Below are 23,490 nucleotides of genomic sequence, written 5' to 3' on the forward strand. Positions count from 1 at the left end.
CAGCATTCACAGAGAACAACAAGGAGGCTTCATGCAGATGTGTATCAACTCTTTGTCATGGTGGATATGTTTCATCTCAAAATATTACAGGCACTTCATCAGTATTCCATCTGCAGCACAATCTGATCACACAATCTGTTTCACATCTGTAATACAACCTGGGATCTTGAACTGGGCATGCAGATATATAAATACAATCCTGGGATGTATTTAAAAACATTAAACATTTACTATTTTTTAAAAATATAATAGATATGATAGATTCTATACAACAACTCAACATGCATAAAATATATATAATCTGTGCAGTAAATATAATTCATGTCACTATTCACACTCACAAGTACGAAGCCGGCTGAAGAGGAGTGCTGATATTATTTTACCCACTGCAGAGAAATGCGTCTTCACGGGGGATTGTCAAATTTCTCTCTACATACTATAAAATAAAACTGATTATCAAATGTGGATTGTTCGGACTCATCTGCCAAAGATCATAGTAGATTAGGACGAATAAATACATTTAAGGATGCACTGTGTCATCACTAACGTTAATGCAACAAAGAGGATTTGGATACTTTGGAAGTAATTAATAATCCCAATCTAGTAGAAGACACATTTTTTAGGAATTCTAGATAGCTGACTTAAAAGGAAAAAATTATCTTTTTGCTAAACCCCTAAATTAGTTAATTGTCAATTAATTGTAATTGTCAGTTCAGTGCCTTTTGGACAACAAAATGTAAGTTTAGATGATTTAACAGTTGTTTTTATATTTTTTTCCTTTTCAAAGTGAAACCACAGGAGCAGAATTTCAAAGAATAAATTTTTACTCTTTGGGCTACAATGCAAGATGCGAACTTTGGGATGCCTGCAGTACTAACCAGGACCTTTTTTATCTATTTCCTGAATTTACGGATTATAGTCTTAATGTTAGCCAAGAGGCTAACAAATCATTGGTTAGCTGTAATAATAAAAGTCAACGTAGAAAATACTGTTTAAAAAACCCCAACAACCGAAAACCTTACCTCACTATGCTAATTCTCACTATATTTGGACAGTGTTGGTTCTTTGTTGTAATAATGCCCTATAATTTCCATGTCTTCTTTAGCTAGGAAAGATACATATGTCAGATCAATGACATGTTAGCCTCATGTCATTGAGGCTAACATGTCATTACAGCAGTTTTAAGACACTTTGGTAGGTTTTTCATTTTCTATGAATCACAATTACTTGCTTGTTACACCCAAATAAAGTCCGTGATTTCCACATATATAAAAACTTGTACATTCTTCTCAAAAACATTGTTATACTTTTCAAAATGACTATTCATTTGAGAAAAAAAATAGTTCAATTAAAAATATTTATGGGTGAATCGCAGCTGTCTATATCAAACAAACATTGATGGGATTTGGTTTGCTTTGTCTTTAGAGGGTTTAAACTGAACTACGTCACAGTGTAGAAAATAAAAAATTATCTGGATGCCTATGTAAGGTAACTGCAGCACTCCTAATCATCATCCATGCTTCGTATAATGTACACCTGAAGTAGTTGTCATTACGCATCTACAATCTTAGCATTTACAGCATTTACAGCTTGGTTCCTGTGCTAAATTGATACAAAATGAGTCCATTCACCTATGTCCCTCAACAAGTGACTCATGTTCATATAAAAGGAAAAAAAGATAAAAAGTTGACTTTCTTCTGCTGGAAACGTCCCTGAACGAAACATAACAAATCACGGAGTAATCAGAAGCTGTTCAGATATTGTGGCTTACTTTCTTGATAAGCACTTGTTCACATGCTGACATTTCCTTTTTCTGAAGATTTACAAAAAGGTCATGGATAATGGAAAAACTAGGCAAGTATGTTAAAAAGGTGAAAGTCCTGTTTTTGGAGGGGGGAGGGGGTATGCTAACACATTAAACACAACGAATCGGCCCTGATTTCTAATGCATGGCGTCGCCTCATGGCCACCAACCTCGAGTCATTTCTGATCACAGTTTTATTAATTGCTAAAGAGACTGTGTTGTCACCTGACCAAAGAAAACAAACGCTCGAGTAAACACATCTCTGCTCTCAGTGTGCGGACCCCTGAGGGTTCAGCTACAGTATTTCTCCACACAAACAAAAATAATCCCCCGATTCAGGCTGCGCTGCTGCCTTATGACTCAAAGATGCTCAGATGGGAAAAGGAAGAGCATTAGCAGCAGCATTACCCTCATCACCATCACGCTGTACGGTTTCACTGCCATAACTACCAATTAACACAGAGTGTGACTGGGGGGAAAAAACAGACACACACACACACACTTCCAGGGTAATTCATTTGCGGTCCTTAACAGCTGCAGTGAGATATTTAAAGCCTCTTTTGAGCTCAGCATTGATGGATGTTGAAATGAGCTTTGCCCTGTGAAGGAGACTGAGCTGAAGCCAAATAACATCATTCAGGATTGATGAGGCTCATCCCAATGGGTTTAAGAGCCTCCAGCTGCTGGTCTTCCTGCCTGTTGTAGCACGAGCGTCAGGAGAATATGAATGAGCGCTGAATGTGAATGAGACATCCTTCTTCTCCAACTGAATCAGAAAATATTGGTTCCTTTTTCAAGTATGTCACGGGTACGTGATCCTTCAGTCATATTTCTGCACTGAAAAACGCAACTAAAATGTCAGTGAGAGCTGCCTTACAATTTTAGGGTAAGCATAAAAACAAAACAAAAAAAAGAAGACATAAATAGATCACCAAATGTTATTGCGGTTATAGTACCACTTGCCCAAAAACTTGTCTTGTGATCTGTTCCTTTACTGCACTGCTTAGGTCACTGTTTGAACGTAATCACCTTTGAATATTTAGTAAGTTTATATCTTGTTTATTTAAACTACACAAAGCTTTTTCACAAAGTGTGAGTAAACTTTATAGATTAAATTAGCCCTTTAATCTTATCATTTAGCATGTTTACAACAGCTGCAATCCAGAGAATGTAAATACAAAGATGATCGTACTCTAGAACTCTTTGGTATCTACCAAATCACCACCTCGCCACCACCGTGCTTGTTTGTGCTGAGCGGCTGTTCGGTTGTCACCAAAACGTGATCGTCCTCATCATAAACAAACATCTCTACTTTGGTCTCATCAGTCTAAAATACGTTGTTCCAGGAGCCTTCTGCTTTAATGCAGCTTGGCAAAGATAAACCATACTGGCATGTTCTTCTGTTTTAATATTGATGTTCACACTTACTATTGTGCGTTTGATTAGCAGCACCTAACTGCTACTTTCCCTCTTAATTCCTACAAAAGCAGCAAAGGTGAATTTTTTCACAAAGACTTCTGCGTTTTGGCTTAATTGTTGTTACAGAAATTATGATTTAATATGTAAATTGACATTCTTTAGAGGTTTTAATATCTAATTTTAAGAACCACCAATTTGCATGAAACTTTTTTATTTGAATCATTAAATTTCTGTGTGATGACTTAATTAAATTTGTATCTTTTTGTTACAGATTACATAACAATTTGCCTGCAGGTAGTGGGGTAAGGGTTACTGCATTGGATTTAGTATTGTTGATCATGTGGAGTTATTGGAGTAAACAATACCCTGACTAAGCACAAAAGTTGATTTTTGACCTGCTAAACAGGAATCCAAATGAGTCAGATTAGCTACTTTTTTTGTCGTTTGTCACTTAAACTCTAAGAAAACCCCATCAGTTTGGTTTCTGTGGGATTAGCTCTCCAGCAGCGCCCTTGAATCCACAAATTACCACCAGCTTTTCCCAACAAATCTGCTTTTTGTCAGTTTCAGGAAGTTTTTTTGTCAAATTTCTGATAAAGTTAAAATAAATAGAATTGATTTTTTAGTTAAAATGTCAGGTTGGGCGATATGTAAAAATTTTCCAACCGACAATCTGACGATCCAACGATAGACAATATATTCACGCAGGCGCAGAACAAAGTAATCATGCACGGACTGATTTGCACATTTAGAATTTATACGTTTTGTTCGGAGGGAATATTTTACCGTCTCTTCTTGTTTGTTTCAGTATTACTATAGCTACTTTTTGGATTATTTATTTATTTATTTGTCAATAGTCGATATATTCGTCCGATCGCCCAGCCTTATTAAAAAGTCTGATTTTAATCCACTGAGACGGTGTAGAAAACTTCGGAGGCTGGTTAAAGAAACAAAACAAAGCCCCCCTAATTAACAAATGCCAATGAAGTATAGACACAGGTAACTGATGTCATCCAATTTGAAAATAATAACATTTTAATTTTTGTGAGAGAAGCTAACATATATTTATATATAAATTATCTATTTAGTAATAGTTTCATTTTTTTGTGTTTACAGTTACAGATATTTGCATTTTACCAGCTAACCAAGCTCTCTAAGCTCAGTGGAAGGATGTAAATTGCAGTAACATTTCACTTGAATGTATTTCTCACAAGTCTCTATGCTTTTAAATCACTCCATTCAGGCTAGCAGTGGGATTTAACCAGTGAGTATACAATTGGTTAAACTGATGGGCAGCCATGTGCTTGTGCTCTGATATAAATGACGTTACATCATAAGATCTTAATGAAAAGATGTCTGATGTACTGCAGAGCTCACTGAACACTTACTGAATAATTTTGCTAGTTTTTGTGACCTAAATGAACTTCCTCATATAACATTGATCATTCTCGACCCATAACAAAAATGCAAATCTGTGACACTTCTGACAGGATGTGCCACTAATATTTCCAGAATGTCGAATCTCCCTATTTCTTCTCTGCAGTTTAGTTTACAGAGGACAAATGTCCTGCAGTGAAGTGTGAGAGATAACAAGACAGAAATATTTGACTTCTATCTGCCAATTCAGAAGTAAATTGAATGCCTTCAATGTCTTTTTATAGCCAAAAGTCTTTAAATATTTTTTCTTTCCTGAAACATGAATTGAAAGCTTGTATTTTAAACTGATTACAGCCTGAGGACCGATGACTTTGTCCTGCATGCTGACACAAACTAACCATCTGTGCTGGATGTAAAAATTGGGGAGATTCTGTGAATCACTGAGGCCTGAAATCTTAACCATAATAATCCACTCTCTAAATCAAGGCTTTTCTTTTCTTTTCCAAAAGCTCTAAATCTGTCTAACTACAGAATAAAAAAATATAAGAAAAACCACAGAGGAAAGTAAAGTCCTGCCTGACAGTTATTTTATGCCTCTAGCAGGACGTGCCAGCGGCAGACCTGCTGTCCTCGACCCTCCCTCATGTCCTGCCAGTGAAGCTGCTCTTCATCGCCGCTGCTGTTCTGGCCCAGAGCGATCCAACCCACCATCTCCTTGCGCTTCATGCTGCGGCGGTTGTAGATAGAGATCAGCAGAGTGACATCTGACAGCTGGAACAGAGCAACTTGGAAGATAAATGTCTCCTTGTACACGGGGTTGGGCTGACCACGGCGTACTGTCGTCTTAGTCCGACAGATCTCTTGACCAACTGAATTCAGCAGAGTCAGTCGTCCATAGGTGTCTGGACCAATGGGGAGGAGGGAAGAGAAGAAGTGATGAAGAAAAGAAGAGATTGTTATGAATGCCATTTCAGTTTGGCTGGATGTTTTTGCATGTATACAGTGAACATGTGTACCAAATGTATATAATTCGATTGTTTGTATGTATGTGTGAGAGAGGCTCCCTGCAGACCTGGTGGCCTGTTCATGGCAAGGTTTCTGAAGTGGCTGCCCTTGATGAGCTCCACAGACATGCGTCCCGTTGTGGCATTGTAGGAGAGACCCACCAGCAGTTCAGGGACGCCACCGTGGGTCAGAGACTGGGTTGATGAGGCGCTGTCGCTCTGAGAAACGGCAGACAGGCTGAGCTGGGAGTCGACACTCTGAGGAATAAAAACAAGCGTGGTGGCTACAGGTACGCTGAACAGAAACCTCCCAAAATCCTTTTTAAATTCAGTTACACCCAAAACTTGACGGCATTTTTCCTACTTACCTTCAGGTTACTTCTAGGCTCCAGGACTAGTGTCGTTTCCATCGTCCCCCCGTCAGGGTTAAGTCCTCGTAAACGCAGCACTTTCTCCCCCATCATTCGCTCGCGTGATATCCTGCTACCCAGCGCATACAGCCTGAACCTGATAGCTGACTTCTGCAGGTCGGATGGCTCCAGGCGCGAGAAGCGAAACGTCTCGTTGAAGTGCGGGAGTGAGCCTTTCTGCACGGAGGTCTTGTGTCGCTGTTTCTTGGAGGGCAGCAGGACCACATGCACCTGCCAGGCGCTCATCCCACTTCGAGCCTTGTCGGGGATGTCTCGGGCCGAAATCACAGTGACCAGCAGTTTTTCTGCGGCAGGACGGTACTCCAGGGAGAGGACCAGATCTCCACACTTGGAGATAGGAGTTCGAGGGGAAGAACAGCCTGGCTGAGACGAGACTTCGCCAAGAGGAGGTGGCTCTTCCTGGCAAAGTAAGGAGAGAAATCATCACAAACACACTACACCAACCTGTAATTTAACCTTTTGCTAAGGAGGACAGCTGCAGTCAGTGGATTCTAGTGGTAACCAGTTTATGACTTAAATAAGCAAAAGTATGTTAGTACAAAAAAATTTGATTGTCACCTTCTTATTTCAAGGGATTTTCTGGCTTTTTATTCACCTGTCAGTCATAATAATCACTTTCTTTTAAATGTCCAGAGAGACAAAGTGAGCAGAAATGCGATCCTGAAGCATACATAAGCCCCCCCCTGCTTCTCCCCAACCCCTGCAGTTAAATGCTCCCGTGCAGTCAGCAAACACAACATCGATTGTGTCAAGTGTTGACAGAGCGGGCCGAGTGTTGCTGTCGACATGGCAACCACTGGGGAGATAAGGTAATCAGAGGGCTGCCGAGGTCTACCGGATGTGCAGGTCAGGAGATGCACACATAAAAAAACATAAGAATGGACCTCCACCTGAAAAGAAGCATTAACGTTTACTGCTGCTAGTAACAGGAAGTAGTAGCTCATGTGACCAATGTAGCAGTGGGGTGGCATCAGTATAAATGTGCAAACAGTAAAAGCATAACTTTCAATTTAAACATCACAGACCTTTATCATTAGTGGCCCAAGTTAAATGAAGGAATATTACCTTACAAAGCGATCTCCACGAAAAAACATTTCTGTTATTTTGTTTACTAAAATATGAGAATTAAGTTTTACACCACTTGTTCCTACTAATTGTTCACTAGCTGTTGTTTTTAACATATTTTTTATTTTTTATTTAGTTGAGATAAAAATAAAATCAGAGACATCTTTAATAATCCTAAGTAACACACAAGCAATGTCTGTGAACTTCAGAATACCACATATTTAAAGGTTATTGATTGCTATCAACCTAAAAGACGGCCTATTAGGCAAAAATAAAAGAAAACACAAGATTCAGACTGCTCTAAATGCTTATATCTCTACATGTCCTTGTTTTTTTATGATGGCACTGAGAGCCAATATAAGTAATTTGGTCATAGCACCCTGCTCTTAAGAACAGCAGCCGCCATCCATGTAATCTATATTTCAAATTTATTTGAGAGGGGCAGCCAATCAGGAGAAAGTCAGCTTAAAAGGAGAGCAGTTTCAGTTTTACAAATGCCAATTTAATGCTTAATAGTTTAATAGGAAAGGTTCCCATTAAATATACAGGTTGCTCATCACTGGACTTGCACAAGCCATGGTTTCAAGTTTAAACAAACTGTAGCTGTTGGTGTCCACACAGTGAAGTAAAGGTGTGTAATTGTCACTGATAGTTTCTTCAACAACTGAACGTTTAAAAAAAATAGCACTGGGCTACATTAAAAAATGTTCCTTTATACATTCTTGTATTTTGCCATCAAGTGTTTTATAGATGCTTTTTGCTTATGTGGGCTTCACACACTGCCGTGTAACAACCATATTCCATAAATACTTATAATCAGAGTTGACTGGTGGGCGATGATGGTTATCTTGGTTACGTGATAATAGTTTAATCTATTACTGATGCATGATGTGGTTTTACAGATTTAAAACATTTTATGGTTGTGTCTGTGGGTTCCAGACAAACCTGAAACTTGAAGGTAGTATGAAACAGGTATAACGGCAGTAAACATAGCAGAAAGGGTGGCATTATTAGCAGCTGTAATATTTGCTGTATCTTTAACCACGAGCGGGGCTGTTATATAACTCTATAAATAAACTGCTAACAAAAAAAAGGCTCTCCTGGGTTTCTGTAGCTCTGCAGCCCCTCTGATCCAACCTCATTTGTTATTTATGAAGCGTTTCTAGATTTCAGTATCACCCTGTGTGTGTGTGTGTGTGTGTGTGTGTGTGTGTGTGGGAGGTGTTTACAGCACAGATTGCGCCCAATTTCAAAGTGTGATTTGGTCACTAAGAGGTTGTGAATTCTACAAACACACAAAAACGATATACACATATATACAAAAAACACAAATACCAGAGCAGGAATATTTGCATATGCATGCATGCTTTGTTTACACACGTGCACACATACATATGCAGACAATGTAGCAGATATTACCTAACACAATTATAACTGTGACAGCACTAACATTAATGTTAGTGACTGATAAAACAATTAGCCTCTCAAATGATTAACCATTAACTTGTGGACATAAATTAATAACTAAAATCCTCAAAATCAATGAGAAATCAAGATAAGCTATTAGTATAATCAGTCTTATAAAATACATTATTGATTAGAAAGTGGTTAATAACTAAAATAATAATTACAATCAATGTTATATCTCAATAGTCACTGAGGTTGAAGGATTCGAGTGTTCTGCATAAGCAGAGGTTGGCAACATTCACTGCTATACAACACTGATTACGGCATTAAAGACAGGTGATTTACTAAAGTAATTAGTACAAAGATCTCACTAAAGACTGAGACTAAAAGAAGAAGCATGTGTATGTGTGGCAGACAGAGAGAGAACTGTGTGTCTTTCTTCTGCAACATAGCTGAACAAGTGACCAAAGAGAAGAACGAGCACGTGTGGCAGGATCCTTACGTTTCCTCACCATGTGCAAAGGTGTGATTATGTGCAATAATGGTGTCAGCTCAATAATAAAAGTTGGTAGTTAGCATGCAAGACCTTGGTGTATGTAGCAAATGCAGGAACTAAACCATTAAGAAGATCATCATAAAATAAATGAAAGCCCATACTCTTTACCATGTGTTATGAAAAACTATGATGTACCAGGGAGGTTTACTAGATCGTGGATCAGTCATTGATCAGAGTGATACTCCATGTGCTAGATCCGAGCAAGCAAGCGTTGTGCTCCACTTCAGCTGGCCCAGACACACAGCGAACTTCTCTTTGTTAGCTGCGTTAGCACTCTGAGCTAACATGCTCTGCTGTTGTTGCTCCTAGTGACTGCGATCAGAAGCTCTGGAGCTTGGAGAGGTCATAGGAGTGAAGAGCAGGCTTCCCACCACAGAGGTAGGAGTGAAACAGAGCCTGACAATAACTGGTAAATTCCTGGATTAGTCATAACTCGGGATGCTAGCAATACTTGAATAGATCTATCTTGATAAGAACCAAAACAAATCCTGTTTTTCCTTGTTTTTCAGGAACGTGCTAACTCAGGAGTGACATCACTCCAAAATTCCAAGGTATTGGGAACAGTATGGCCGCCTGTGATTTTGTCTTGCAGGTAAAAGGTGTCCCATTACAGATCTAGGAGGTGGTCATTCACCTCCTTGGAGGATGATATTGAATCAGTGGATCTACAGTCTTGCTTTGGATTGTACGACACCATTATTCACAAATGAATAAGCAAAGAATGTATCAGCAATTTATGTGAAATCTCAGAGAGCCGTGGTTGGTTTGTTTCTTCCAAAGTGAACCTGAGCAGCTTACCACAGCAGAGTGGTAATCCTCTCACAACTGAGTGACGATGATACCTCTGCCAAGCATGATGGGAACAGCAGGGCCGCGGTGAGCTCAATGACCCCGTTAAGTAATCCATGCACCACTTCATTTATTTATTTATTCATTTATTTACTTTTAACTTTCTGGTCATTGATGTGAATAAATCACTGCATTTGTTTCCCATTTTCCTAGACATGAGGTGTGGCTCAAGACTTTTGCACAGTACTGTATTGCAGTATTGATTGATTGAAATTAAGAAAATTCTCTGATGCGTTTATCCAATAAATGCTTCTTTTCTCATTTAAATAGATGTAAAGCAGTGTAAACTTAATGCTTGTCTCCACTTTTACAAGGTCCAGTGCTATCAAACACACCAATGACTAGAAATGGTTAATGTCTGATTGTAGTACCTCTGGGGTCCAGGCGGAGGGGCTTTCTGTGACCTCATTCTTGTCATGATCCACTGCTTCTGTAGATTGCTGGTCCATACTCACGGTGGGACAGTCACTGGAGGCCAGTGGGTGGTCTCCTGCAGGTCTGTCCAAAGAGAGCATGGATGCCCTTTCTTTTGCTTCTACCACCGCAGAGAGCGGATCCTGGAAACCCTGTTGGCTTTGAGCTGCCGTTTCTGCAGGAACAAGAGCACTTGTTTTTAAACTGGTGGTGAAAGGATACTTTATATTTACGCTGGAGATGGAACTTTTCATCGTCCTACTTTTATCTCACTCACTTTTATGGTTAAAAGTGCAAAATTCCTAATGGGACAAGTAACAAAAAAAAGTAACAAAAATGTTACAGTAGTTATTATTGTGCACTCACAGCACTGAAGATGTACAAGCAGTTACTAATAATTTTTAGTTTTAATTGAATGTGTAGAATGTATGTATGTCATGGTCGTTTATGGCTTTTAATTATTTTGTTGAACTGTTCTTTTTCCAGGTTAAAATGATTGCACGACACATCTTTAATTATTTCAAAAAGCAAGAACTGCATGCACAAGTTTGAATTTATTTGGGATTTTCTCTAACCCACACATGGCCAAAATGACACATACAGACTCAAATATATACATACATTCTCCTAAATCCTTTAGTGGTTTAGTAGTGCTGAAGGTTCTACGATGTCCTTTAAATGATTGACTACAACTGGTAGTTTGTTTGACAGCATTCACTGTATGACCAATATTCAGAACAATGGGAAAGTCCCAGGAAGTCAGTGAAGATATGGTCTTTTACAGCCTATTTAAAACAACTGCCGATTCCAAGATCATCAACTATACATAAGTACAAGTTATTTAGATGTGTGACCACTTTGCCAGAGTCTAGAAGAAAATGAAAATTGGGACCCTCAGATGAGGCGAAACTACTTGTAAACTAGTAGCATCAATGTTCCCTTTGAAATAAGTTTTACATCATCATGGATCGAGAGAGCGCTGACCGAGAAAGACTGACTTTTCTCAAAAGAACCTTAAAACCCTGCTCAGAAATGTTACGGCAAAATGCAATGGAAATGTTTGCACATCAGGTGCAAATTACTGGAAAACTGTGAGTTGGTGCTTCAAATGTTTCAGCTTGATTAAGAAACTTATACTTCCATCATGAATGTAAAATGTATGTGTATGTATCCTCACCTAACATATGTGCTCTCTGTGCAGTGATCCAGCAGTGAAACTCTTCCTAACAGAACGAGGTGAACATGTAAACATAGCTGCCACCTACATCAACACAAATTACTGAAATTAGACCTAGGTGGACGTGAATATCTCCTCTAGTATACCATTTAATTTAGTCTTAAAGGTCTAAATGCAGTTTTCTAACCTTGTTTAGCACAGCAGTGTGTTAACAGGAGGGATATTGTGCAATTTGACAACCCTTGGCCTTTTCCTAACGCAGGAACACTCGGAGAACAAGCCGTACCTCGGACCAATCAATAGCAATTATCTCCAATTCTCTGTCATTAAGGTCGGCCTGACTGTTATATCAATGGCTGCATAGAGAGTTCACCATAGCAACAAGCTGAGGTAAGTCATCCTGTGTGTGTGTGTGTGTGTGTGTGTATGTTGTTTATAAAGGTGGAAATATATAACAGAAGCTGAATCAGAGTGACCCTGACCAAACCATGTCACCACCCCCACCAACCACCTGCTGCTCATGTTATAACGAAGAGTAAGTTCAGGATTTTTCTAAATATTTGTCTGTGATTGCTGTAAAAAAGCAAATAAGGGTGCTGTTCGTGCAGTAAGTTATGTAGCAGCTGAGCGAGGTGTGAATGAGATAGTGATAATGAGTGATTTTGATCATTTGATCTACAAAAACCACAAATAGAGTAAATAAAATAGTGTAAAAAAAGAGAGCTGGTTTGTTTGCAACGTTCTAATTCGTCCTTATCCTCGGGCTTTTCTTAAAACAAACAAACCAACAAGCACAAAGTGTCATATGCCTCCATCTTTCCACGCTCTCTCCCTGAGCTCTTTACAGCCTCTAATCTCCAGGAAAAACAGTATTTGAGGCTTTTTGGATTCATCAGGACAGATTAGTAGATTACTACTGCTGGCTAAGTCTTTATCTATCATTATTCCCAAATCAGTATCTGGATGAGTACCTTCACAGTCTGATGGCTCAGTGCTGCCCTCCTCCTGGTCTGATAGTCGGGTAAATTTGTGTCGTCGACCCAGTGACGGGTGAGTCTGCTGGGGCTGCTGCTCACCGATGTTTGCTGCTGCGGTGCGAAAATTCTGTGAACGAGACACGGACATCTCAAACTGCCTCAGGATCTCATCTTCGCTGTCTGACGAGCTGGAGGCATCGTCGTCGTCGTCGCCATAGCTGTTCACTGGAGGGAGGTAAAGACAGGGAAACAGAGGGACTCACAAATGGGAAAAGCTGGGAGAGTTCAGGAGAGGAGGAGAGGAAATCCAGATGAAAGGAAAACATTTGAAAAGACACTGACAAAACTAAAGGAGAAACTTCTTGGACAGACTATCCTACAGACCCAAAGGACACCTACAGAACTAAGAAGGTCAAGAGCCTCCAGTTTGGTGTACACGCCAGTTAAGACTTTAAAGTCTAATTACTCTGTTACTCTGTCATATGCCTGTAACTATGATTGAATTGCACTTGACTGTATGGCCATTGTTGTCTGTGTGTTTGTCAAAAACACAAAAGGTTTTTTGTGAAAGAACAATTAACTACCACCTACCAACCAACATGTTAAAACCATTCAGTGTTGCGGAGGAGGAAAATAATTCCTCTACGAGAGGTAAATAAGCGAGATCACATTTAAAGCTGTGCTCAGCCTCGGTCTGTTCAAAATAACGACGCGTATTAGCGTTAGTGGGGTTGAGGGTCACTTCACTACCTTTATAATTTCACCATAACTAGATAGCAACAGCTGAATGAGTGACGCGGCAGTGGAGCAATCAGCCCCCTCTTCTCTAAAGTGCAGGTCACCGTACCTGCCTGAGCAATTGCCATGGTTACATACAGAACAAAAACAAGGCTGTACACGCTGTGTGGGCGAGCAAGGCTGATTGGTCTGTTAACTTCTCTCTTTTTGCAGACTTTTACAGTGAAGCAATGCGACTCAGTGGTTATACTGGCTGAAACACATGGGTTATTTCAGATCAACTGAGGAGCTTGTCTGCTAGAAACATAAAACCTGGGATAATTCTGACTAACAGAATAGTTTTAATAGGTTTTTAACTGCATCTGAAGGGAGATGCTCGTATGTGTGGATAGCCACTATGATTTTGACATTTATGCAGAATAAAATATTTTCTTTAAATTTCTGTTTTAAACTGAAAAACTTTTTTCTTTCCATTTTTATTCATTATACACAATCCTCTTAACAAAGACAAATGTTATCTCTTTTAAAGGTTGTTGTTCTTGTGGGAAGCTTTAATATTCAAAGACGTAAATAAACATAAATACTGAGCAAAATTTAAAAGAAGAAATATTTTGGTAACAAAAAAGCAACTTTTCAGAGAGGTCTGGTCCAAACTTAAGGCTAAAGAAAGCCCAATGCTCCACAGCCTAAGCCACACCTACTACTTGTTTTGCTGTACTCAGTGCTGCATATTAAACAGCATGAAAATGATGTGGTATTATGTGAAATACTACTCAAAATGAAATAATACAAAGATTTTAATCTGCAGGGACCTCCATTTAAGGGAAGTTCTGGACTAAAACTGTTAAGTTTCCAGTGTTGATGTGTTTACAGTCCTGTTGTTTTCAGTCCTTAATTCTAATTTTTGTCTGATTTCTTTAAAATAGCAAAGAACAGTGTTAAATTATGCTGTGAACAGGTCACCATGAGTGAGCCTGCTATGGCAACAGAGACTTGGGTGTTCTTGTAAGCAGCGTGCGTACAGGAATCCTCTGAGTGACAAAAAAACACCAATATGGTGCTGAAATCTTCCTCATCATTGATGATGATGCCTGGAAAGATCATAGCTGATTATGGTAAATGAAGGAAAATACAACATGCTAGCTCAGGTGTTGTGCTGGTTTTAAGCTTGTCTGTTTGAGTTCAACAGCTATCCAAATGTATTAAAACAGGGCAGGACTGTAAGTATCATTACTGTAGTATTTATAGCCTTACTTGTTGTTCTGTTCATTAGATCTGTATTTAATATTTTCTTTTTTAGTTATATATTTATAGGTCACGTCATTATTTTCTTTCTTTCTTTTTTCAAAGCAATTTTTGTGTTTCTATTTCTTATGTCTTACTAAGTTTACTATTCTATTTCTATTTATAAAGAACTGATGTATTAATTTTACATAATTCAACACGTTTGTTTGTTTTTTGCACATATGCACATGTCGCTGTATTTATTTATCTCCAAAGGTTGATTCTGTTCATCTGGACGCAGCGTTTTCAGGAGAAACGTTTCGTCACTCATCCAGGTGACTTCTTCAGTCTCAGCTGACTGCAGGGTTCCCCAACCTTATAAAGAATCCTATATTTAATTATGTTAAATTTATACATTTGTTTATTTGTGTCTGAGTGTTCATAAGGTAAGAAACACTAGCCTGACCTCAAAGCCATTGATTGTTGTTTACAAAAGGCTAGGTGAAGAATTAGCATGTGTAGTTGATAAGAATTATTTGCTTATGTCTGATTCACCCAGAAAAAACGAATTCTGCTTTTGACTACGATCAGGACTACCCAGCTAATTCATATACAGACAGAACAACAAAGAAATTACATTAAAGGAAAAAAAAAAAGAAATAACAGAAAATAAAAATCACGAAATAGCCACAATAATTGTTTCTGTGAGGAAAAGACATTCATTTAATTCAATGCTCTTCTCATTTCCATTTTTTGGTTAATTTATTTATTGCTGTATAAAAGTATTTATTTATACATTTATTCCGTTATAATGAAAACATTTTTCGCCCCACACAGAAAACACAGCGGCTATCACACTGCCAGATGCTGGTTAAGCTACTAGGAATACAAAATATAAAACACAATGTTTTAAATACATTTGTTTATTACTTAATTCCTTCAGTGTGATTCAGTTTTTTACTCTGTAGAATAGGATAAAGAAAAGCTCTTTAATTAACAGGACATTCACTGTTACTGTACTTGTCACTTCTCAACAACATCCATAACTCAAGCTTATTAGCCCTCAGTATTGGAATATTGATGAAAATATAGGTCAAATTAACCTTAAACCTTTAACCTTGTGCTAAGCCTGAGACTAGAGTTTAAGTTAAACCTGTTTCCACACACAGTTTGACTGAACCTGAGTTTTCAAACAGCTCCTACCTCATCCAGTCCACAGACGTTCAGCTGAATCTTATGAAGAGACTATAAACAGGATATGCTGTTTGTTCAGGAAACTAGCTGGAAATAGCAGAGGCTCCACCTGTTACAGGTGAAAAACTAACAAGCCAATGTTTGCTCACAGTTTGACTCACAGTCTCCACCATCCTACTGTAGCAAATGTGAACATGCCCTTCTTTCATTTCTGCTTCCTTAATAAGAGCAAATATGGGTTTACCTCTGCTGACCACTTGTTCAATTTGCTCTTAATGCTAAGATGATTCAGAGGCTCTCAACCAGATCTGAGCTGGTTTGAAGGATTTACCCTCTTCAGGAAGCTCTCAGCAGGTCTTTTCTGTCAGCATTAATACAAATTAAATAATTACATTCATCAATATTCAATTTAAGAATTAGGCAAAGGAAAGAAATTGTTACTACTGAAGAAAAACTCTACGCAAGAAATTCCGGAATCATCTTGTTTTCTTCCACGTATAAATTTAAGGGTTGCTGATGGCTCGTATTTATCCCAGCCATCATAGAGCGAAAGGCACAGAGCACCTTGCATGGACAGGTCACCAATCTGTTGCAGGGCTAACCTTAAACCACTCTGGTGATTCAGTGATGTGTTGCTGAAGATAAAGGTTTGACCAGGAAGGTCGTGAACAGTTCACGTGGCAATAAAAGATCAAAAGCAGCAGTTGGGAATGAAACCCAGCGGAATAACAAGAACAATGTGCCAAAGACCAGTGGGAATATGTTAGCTATTAATACACTGGGACTGGACACAGGTGAGGATGGGTCAGGTGCAATAAAACAGGTTTTTAAACAGGTAACTGGCACCATGTTAGCGTCTTCCCAGTTGGCTCAGGTCTAATAGATGTTTTCACAGCAGGAACTCTGGTGTGGTAGAGGCCTTTGTCAAAGTAGGAAAGGCACAGCTTTATTTAGCAATAATGACAAATGTATTCCATCTTGACTAAAGTCTGCGTCATACAAATGTGAATTTCAAAAACATTAATCATTAATCAAATTACAAGCTTTGAAATTTATATAGTTTAGAAAATAAAGCAGTAGAAGTAGCACAGTTGTAAAAATATCCCATCTACTTTATATTTCTAACCGAGTACACAGTATTGATTTTGAAGTGTTGTCTTCAATGTAAACGTGACTCATGGTCATGTTTGCAAGACAGGTTATGGGACATTGAATAAAAGGTAACCTATGGTAACCTTTGCTCTGCGTGTTTGCACTGTTTGACAAGTGGGAGGAAGGAAAAAAGTTTAAGTGGGTGACAAAAATGGGAACAAAAGCTGCACCCTGAGTACTGCACTCTGTGTTTCTTTCTGAATTTCCTCGGAGGTGGACTTTTTCATAAAGCTTTCGCAGCGTTAACATTTTTTAATCGTGAACAGCTTTGTAGCAGTATGCGGCTGAGTCACGCAACTCCCTCTCTCATAGATACAAACTCGCCCACAGAAATCACTGGACAAATACAAACTCTCCCACGTTCTCTCTCTGCTGCTGAACACTTTAATTGGGGTCAAACTGCAAACAGGAGACGTGTACTCTCTCTGAGATGTTTCTAGTTGAGAAAAACCTTGAAGTGTGGCAGGACTCACTGGCTAGTAAAACTTAAAATTCAAACACCACAGTTTTGCTGCTTCTCAGTAAAATGTATCATTTTTGGAAGCTGTCCTGTGAATTTATAACAAAATATATATGTGATCATTATGGACCCTGGCTCTCCTACACGAGTAGGCATGTTACTGTCATCGAGTTGTCAGTCACTCACCGAGGCCCTGGCGGATTCCAGCCCGTCCTTTCTTGCGACGACCGTGTACCTCCAGGCAGGGCAGACCGCCGACACGTGAGAAACACAGTTTCTTGTTGATGAAGAGGAAGAGGACGGCCAACGCCACGATGAAGACACCCACCGCCGACAGGAAGCCGATGGCCTCTGGGGTGACTGGCAGGAGCAGGGAGAGGGAGAGGGGACACACAATGACACACTGATCAGACCACACAAACAGACAGCCTGGATACATGCGCACACGTGCACACACACACACATACATGCACGCAACAGTACGCATGGTACATGTGATACACACAGACAGACAGGTGAAACTTTAGTAGTTGAAATATCTTCAGTGCCTTGCTCAAGAGCAGAGTCAGTGTAAAAACAGTTTCACAGTTTTTTCCTTTGCTTAACCAGCAAATCAAGAGCACTGAGAAGCATATTTTAAAGAAACCAGTTTTCGCATCATAGTCTGTGCTGGTCCGTTCTATGCCAATTACAGGTCAAAGTTCATTGCTACAGTATGGTTGTGTCCAAAATCACTCACTAAGTCCCTACTCCCTCTATAAGGACTTCTGTGAGAAGGACCATGTAATGGTGAGCCCATTACCAGTAAGAAAAAACAGTAATATGATTTGAGTGATCTTTTTGGCATTTATTAAATGTATGCTATGCTAAGTATTTTTGGAATATTCCAAGTGCACTATATAATTTATATTCACTGTAAAATGGGACAGGAAAACAATAAAAACAGTCTATGGTCCAGAGACTAGTGAGTGATTTCAAACGCTGCCTGTGTTGAATGAATAGCAGGACAAAAGTGCTAGCATTAGCGTAACAGCTAGAATCTGGCTAAGAATATACAGTAAGTAAGCTAGTTAGCTGGCCATGCTAAGCACTGCAGCTTGCATGTGGTGAGGCAGGTGTGGATGACAAAAGCTACTGATTAACCTTCATTATGGTCTATGATGCTAATATACCTCTGAAGTATTTAAAACTTATAGCGTTAAAAAAAACAGAGTCAGTATAAAGAAGGAAAGAGTGGCAAGAATCACGATCCAGTCCTGATCACACACAACAACATGTTGTTGTGTGTGATCAGGACTGCAGAGCTACAGTACAAGTCTGTATTTAATTGTTGTAGGAGGAATTTATAGAATGATTAACTGGAGAGACTTTGTTGGATCAATAAATAGCCTAGATACACCACAGCAAGCTCTCAGCAAATAAATACTTATCACAAGCCCATTCATTTACCATCTTTGATGTGTGCATTAACACTTTATGTGCTGTATATTGCTAATCTATATACTGCCTGTACACTACTACACATAAGTAAGCCAGTTCCCCTTTCTTTATATTTTGTTTCCCAGGATCTGTATTTTTGAAAAACTTTTTAAAGCTTTTTTTTAAGCTTAAACAACAGTTCTCCAGAACTTCTTTTATTTGCTGCAGTTCATTCAATTATTTCTTTCAAATCCTACCTGACCATTTTCAGTGAAAATATTTTGTTTGTTAAACCATTTAACACTGAGCTATGAATCATTTAAGTATAAAAAAGGCACCTAGCTCAAGGGATTAGTGCTGTAAATAACAGGGAACTTAACATAGGACAAACTTTAAATAGCATCGTTAGGCACTCTGATACCACCATCCTGTTGCAAAAACGTGTCAGTTGTTCGCATTAATTTTTGCACCAACAAGATGAATCCCTGTGTGAATCCCTTGAGCAAGGTGAAGAGGAAAACAGGGAGAAAAGGTTGAGAAATGGACTAAAAATCAGTGGCAACAGGTTTCATGGAGAGAATAATCTAAATTGGAAATTTCTGGTACAAATCATTATCAATATGCATAGATGAGTTCAGGACAGAGGTAGTGAGTGTTATGGTTTGGGGCTACATTTCAGCAAGTGGTCTTGGAGATCTTATTCAAATTGATTGAATCATGAATGCAGAAACTACCATCATATTTGAATCCACCATGCAATCCCTTCTGAAAAGCATATGATTGTCAGTGGCTTCATTTTTCAGCATAACAATGTTCTCAAACACACTGCAATGCAGAAAAAGCATATCTGAGTATGGAAATAAACCCAAAACATGCACACACAATTCTAAACACTATCAAACATGGACTGGCCTCCCCAGAGAGCTTGGACCTCGACATTACTGAAGCAGTGTGAGATCAGCCTGGGGGAAATAATCTTTAAGAAATAACTTAACCCTCTCAGGCTCAAATTAACTTTTTGTTGCTAATGCACAACCAAGTCCTGCAGTGGTACTTCTGAGTAAAAAAACTCATAAAATAAGTATGTGGGGTAATCAGGTTGTTAGTTTTTAACTGTTGGAAATCGGCAACGCCTGCCTCGAGAGGGTTAAAGAAATCAGAAGACATCTTGGCTAAGAGAGTTCAGGCTGTTGAAGAATAAAGGTGATCATTAAATATTTGTTTTCATGCTTGTTTGAAGTTTTTTCTGCTTTATGTGTTCTATTTTCATGTTTGCACATGCCTCAATAAATCAGTGCACCTATTTTTCATTGTCATGTAAGAAAGTAGTGATGAAAGTTGGTCAAAACTAAGAAACGGGTGAGCAGACAGGCAAACTGAGGTAGACATGGGGAGAGATGAAGAGAAACGCGAGGGTGTACTACTCTGCTCTGCTCTCAATGAGGTGCCTTAGTCTCCTTTAGCACGATGAAAAGAAATGCAAAGGGATGAGGGACAAGGTGCCTTTTCCTGTTTCCACGGTAACGTTTCAGTGAGCAAAAATCAATGGAACCAAATGAACATGAGTACACATTCTACTGGGAGCTGACGCCAAAGAAAGCACTCGGCAGTGTAGGTGGCGAGGATTCAACACACCTTTTTTAAAACTCTCCACCTTTTGTTTTTGCCTCTCTTTAACTTTCATTCATGAGAACCTAAACTCCCACGCTTTACAGACGTACCTGATGTACCTTCATCTACACCGTAGACTTCCACCCACATCGTGTGTTCCTACGCGACGGCAAAATAATGAGCAACAACAGCAGATGGTTTCTGTTGAGAAGAGGTTTTGACTGCTTAAAGAGACTTTAATCCTTATTTACTTTCTTCCTATTTAGGATCTAGCTCCTAAGAAATTCTAATACTGTTATTGTGACTCGTGAGCCTTTCCTTTCTTCTCGTTATAGAGAGAAGACATAAAACTAGAGCTCCATTGCTATATTTCAGAAATAAGAAACACTTATTCAAAACTTCACAGTTATTTTTAACTATTCAGTAAACAAGCATCACTGGAACAGAGCCTTTCTCAACAAAGTGATGCAGCTTAGTTCTTATTTATATAAAGACTGTAGTGTATTAGACACGTATTTTTTCTCTATATTTTTTTGGTATTATGCTTTGATGCATTTTTAAGTCTAATGTAAGCCGGGTTGTAACACAACCCCAACTTGTGTATCTTTTCTGCTAGTTAGTTATCTTGCTAGACAAACTAATATTTTTAATTCATTTTATCATTTAACATTTATTCACGAAAAGCCTTCGGAACTATTTAGTGAAAAAGTTTGTGAAAATTAAACTCCAGGAACATTCTTCAGTTTTCCCTAAGAAGCAATAAGAAATGCAAAGTAAGCAACTGAGTTAGAGAAGGTGACGTCACTATGGCAACTGTGGCTCTCTAGTTTTTATGTGCAAACAATGTTGTTGACAATAGCAGTGGCTGGTGTGAACCCAGAACTGCAGTCAGTAATAGGGAACATGAGACTAATCGTAACCCGTGTACAGTGTTGGGGAGTAACAGAATACATGTACCGCCGTTACGTATTTAAAATACAAAATATGTTTAAAAAGGTGGTATTTAGAATACAGTTACTTTGTTGAAATAAATGGATTACACGGCGGTACTTCCCTGTTTCATATTGTGGCGGGTCAGGACTGTTTGGGTTTTGTTTGACAGCTACGTTCTGTTGTTCCAGGTGGCAGCGTTACGGTTGCCATGGTTACAGGGTGACGCTCTCTCTGCATGTTTCCTGGGTGAGAGAGGCCTTTTTGTTGTTGTTGTGCTAAGCTAATAGGCAGAATGCTACTGATATAGCTCTAAAGAATGTAGCATCACAGGCAGTGTAGTCCGTGCTGCAGGGAGAATGGACTGCCATACACGTTATGTGTCTGTGAGCGAGGGAGGGAGAAAAAGGAAAAGTACGAGCTGTCATTGAGCAAAAATGGGAGCTGGAAGCATGTAAATATAATAATAACCACTGCAGCCAAGAAGAGTGCCTGACGAGCCCAGTTGTAAGTAAGCTATTAAGACTCGACTGTACACCGTGTTCGTGTTTTCCTCCAAAAACAATAAGTTCCGTTGGAGCAGCCTTTCAACGCCTCTCTCTGTCTCTCGCTAGCAAAGTTGACCCAGACAACAAAGTAAAGCTAGTTTTCGGCTACGAGCCGACACAGAACCCACCGTATGAGCCAGAGGTCCCTTTACTACGGTTCGGAGCCGCGGACCTTCAGTAACAGTAATAAATCACAGCAATAGTACATTCATGTAGCTGTAAACAGCATGATAATATATTAAGTAATCCAAAGTATTCAGAATACGTTACTCTCATTGAGTAACGTAACGGAATACATTACAAAATACATTTTGGGGCATGTATTCTGTAATCTGTAGTGGGATACATTTTAAAAGTAACCTTCCCAACACTGCCCGTGTAACACGTTACTGTACTCACATTTTTCAGTAACGTGGCAATGTAGTGTGCTAAATTCAGTAATTACATTATAGGTACAGGTAAAGTTAAACAAACTTTTTTTTTTTCTTCCTGCACATTTGCACTACAAGCAGCTAATTTAAATACGTATTCAAGAAGACAACTGTGGAATGGTCTACGACTTATGAGGAATGGGTTGATGTATTTATTACTTGTATTTGTACTGCATGAAAGGACAAGAGCATGATGGGGAAATGCAGTTGATGCTTTGACTGAATAATACTGCTAACACAACTTTGGCTCACTGAAAGCATCTGCAAAGGCAGCATGCTAACACCTAAAAAACCCAGAGTGACGTTAAAGCTGAGTGCATGCTGACTCCAGTCCAGCAGCCAGAGCCTGAACACCAACAAATAACAAAAGCAGTGATGAACAGTCAGAGTGCAGCATTGTTTCTACAGTAGAACCACTCTCACTTTAAAGTTGTTTTGGGCCGATATTCAACTTGTGTTCATATTGTAAAAACTAAAATAATAATGGATTGCATTTATATAGCACTTTTCAGGGCCCTCAAAGCACTTTACAATTCCACTATTCATTCACACACTGGTGGAGGCAAGCTACAGTTGTAGCCACAGCTGCCCTGGGGCAGACTGACAGGAGCGAGGCAGCCATATCGCGCCATCGGCCCTTCTGGCCATCACCAGTAGGCGGTAAGTGAAGTGTCTTGCCCAAGGACACAACGACCAAGACTGTCCGAGCCGGGGCTCGAACTGGCAACCTTCCGGTTACAGGACGAACTGCCAACTCTTTGAGCCACGATCGCCCAAATGAAGCTTCTATACATGTGGATTTATGTTGTTGCATGGACACTGCACATATAAAGGCTAATTTGGATCATTGGGCCCTGCTCTTAAAAACTGACACAGATTTGATACTATCAGTGAAGCTGGATTTAACAAATAAGCGCTTCAAGTTTCCGTTTTAAAAACATGTTTAACGCCATCTTCTGTCTGTGTGGAACATGACGTCATGTTGTTGGTTGTTTGGTTGCAGCTAAAAGATTTTTTTTATGTTAGTCAGCTAGAGACAGAATCGATAACTCAAAAGAAAATGAGAAGACTAAAGCTAAAAGACTTTTGTGCTGTCCTGGCTTTAACAATGAGTTTTATGTTAAGAAATCGAGGACATAATGTCCACTTTCACTGTCTGTCTCTTTAGCAGTAAGTGGCTCTACGTTGTTTAGCTAGCTGCACTCATACAGGAAAATCCAGCTGTTAGCTGTAATGTTCGGGTATGTAAAGCACTTTATAAATGAGCACAGTGTGGAGGAGAGCCTGTTTGATCACCAGACCA

At 39.2% G+C, this 23,490-nt stretch overlaps 1 protein-coding gene across 4 annotated transcripts in view; it reads right to left on the minus strand.

Annotated features, from left to right (window-relative positions):
- Positions 1-1,895: 1,895 nt before the first annotated feature.
- syt16 (synaptotagmin XVI) overlaps positions 1,896-23,490 on the minus strand; it is a 33,351-nt gene continuing 11,756 nt past the window's right edge. For 2 of the 4 annotated variants that reach the window (XM_085143182.1, XM_085143181.1), the window contains exons 2-7: positions 17,435-17,608; positions 12,475-12,705; positions 10,284-10,501; positions 5,973-6,434; positions 5,673-5,862; positions 1,896-5,502 (exon numbers count right to left, since the gene is read on the minus strand). In XM_085143182.1, the coding sequence (XP_084999308.1) occupies positions 5,189-5,502; positions 5,673-5,862; positions 5,973-6,434; positions 10,284-10,501; positions 12,475-12,705; positions 17,435-17,608 (1,589 nt within the window). In that variant the 3' untranslated portion in view covers positions 1,896-5,188. Of the gene's footprint in view, positions 5,503-5,672; positions 5,863-5,972; positions 6,435-10,283; positions 10,502-12,474; positions 12,756-17,434; positions 17,678-23,490 lie in introns of those variants that run through there. The other 2 variants (XM_085143180.1, XM_085143183.1) reach the window with 2 other exon arrangements.

The sequence above is a fragment of the Neolamprologus multifasciatus genome, chromosome 19, assembly GCF_963576455.1.
Source record: "Neolamprologus multifasciatus chromosome 19, fNeoMul1.2, whole genome shotgun sequence".
In the NCBI taxonomy this organism is placed as follows: Eukaryota; Metazoa; Chordata; class Actinopteri; order Cichliformes; family Cichlidae; genus Neolamprologus; species Neolamprologus multifasciatus.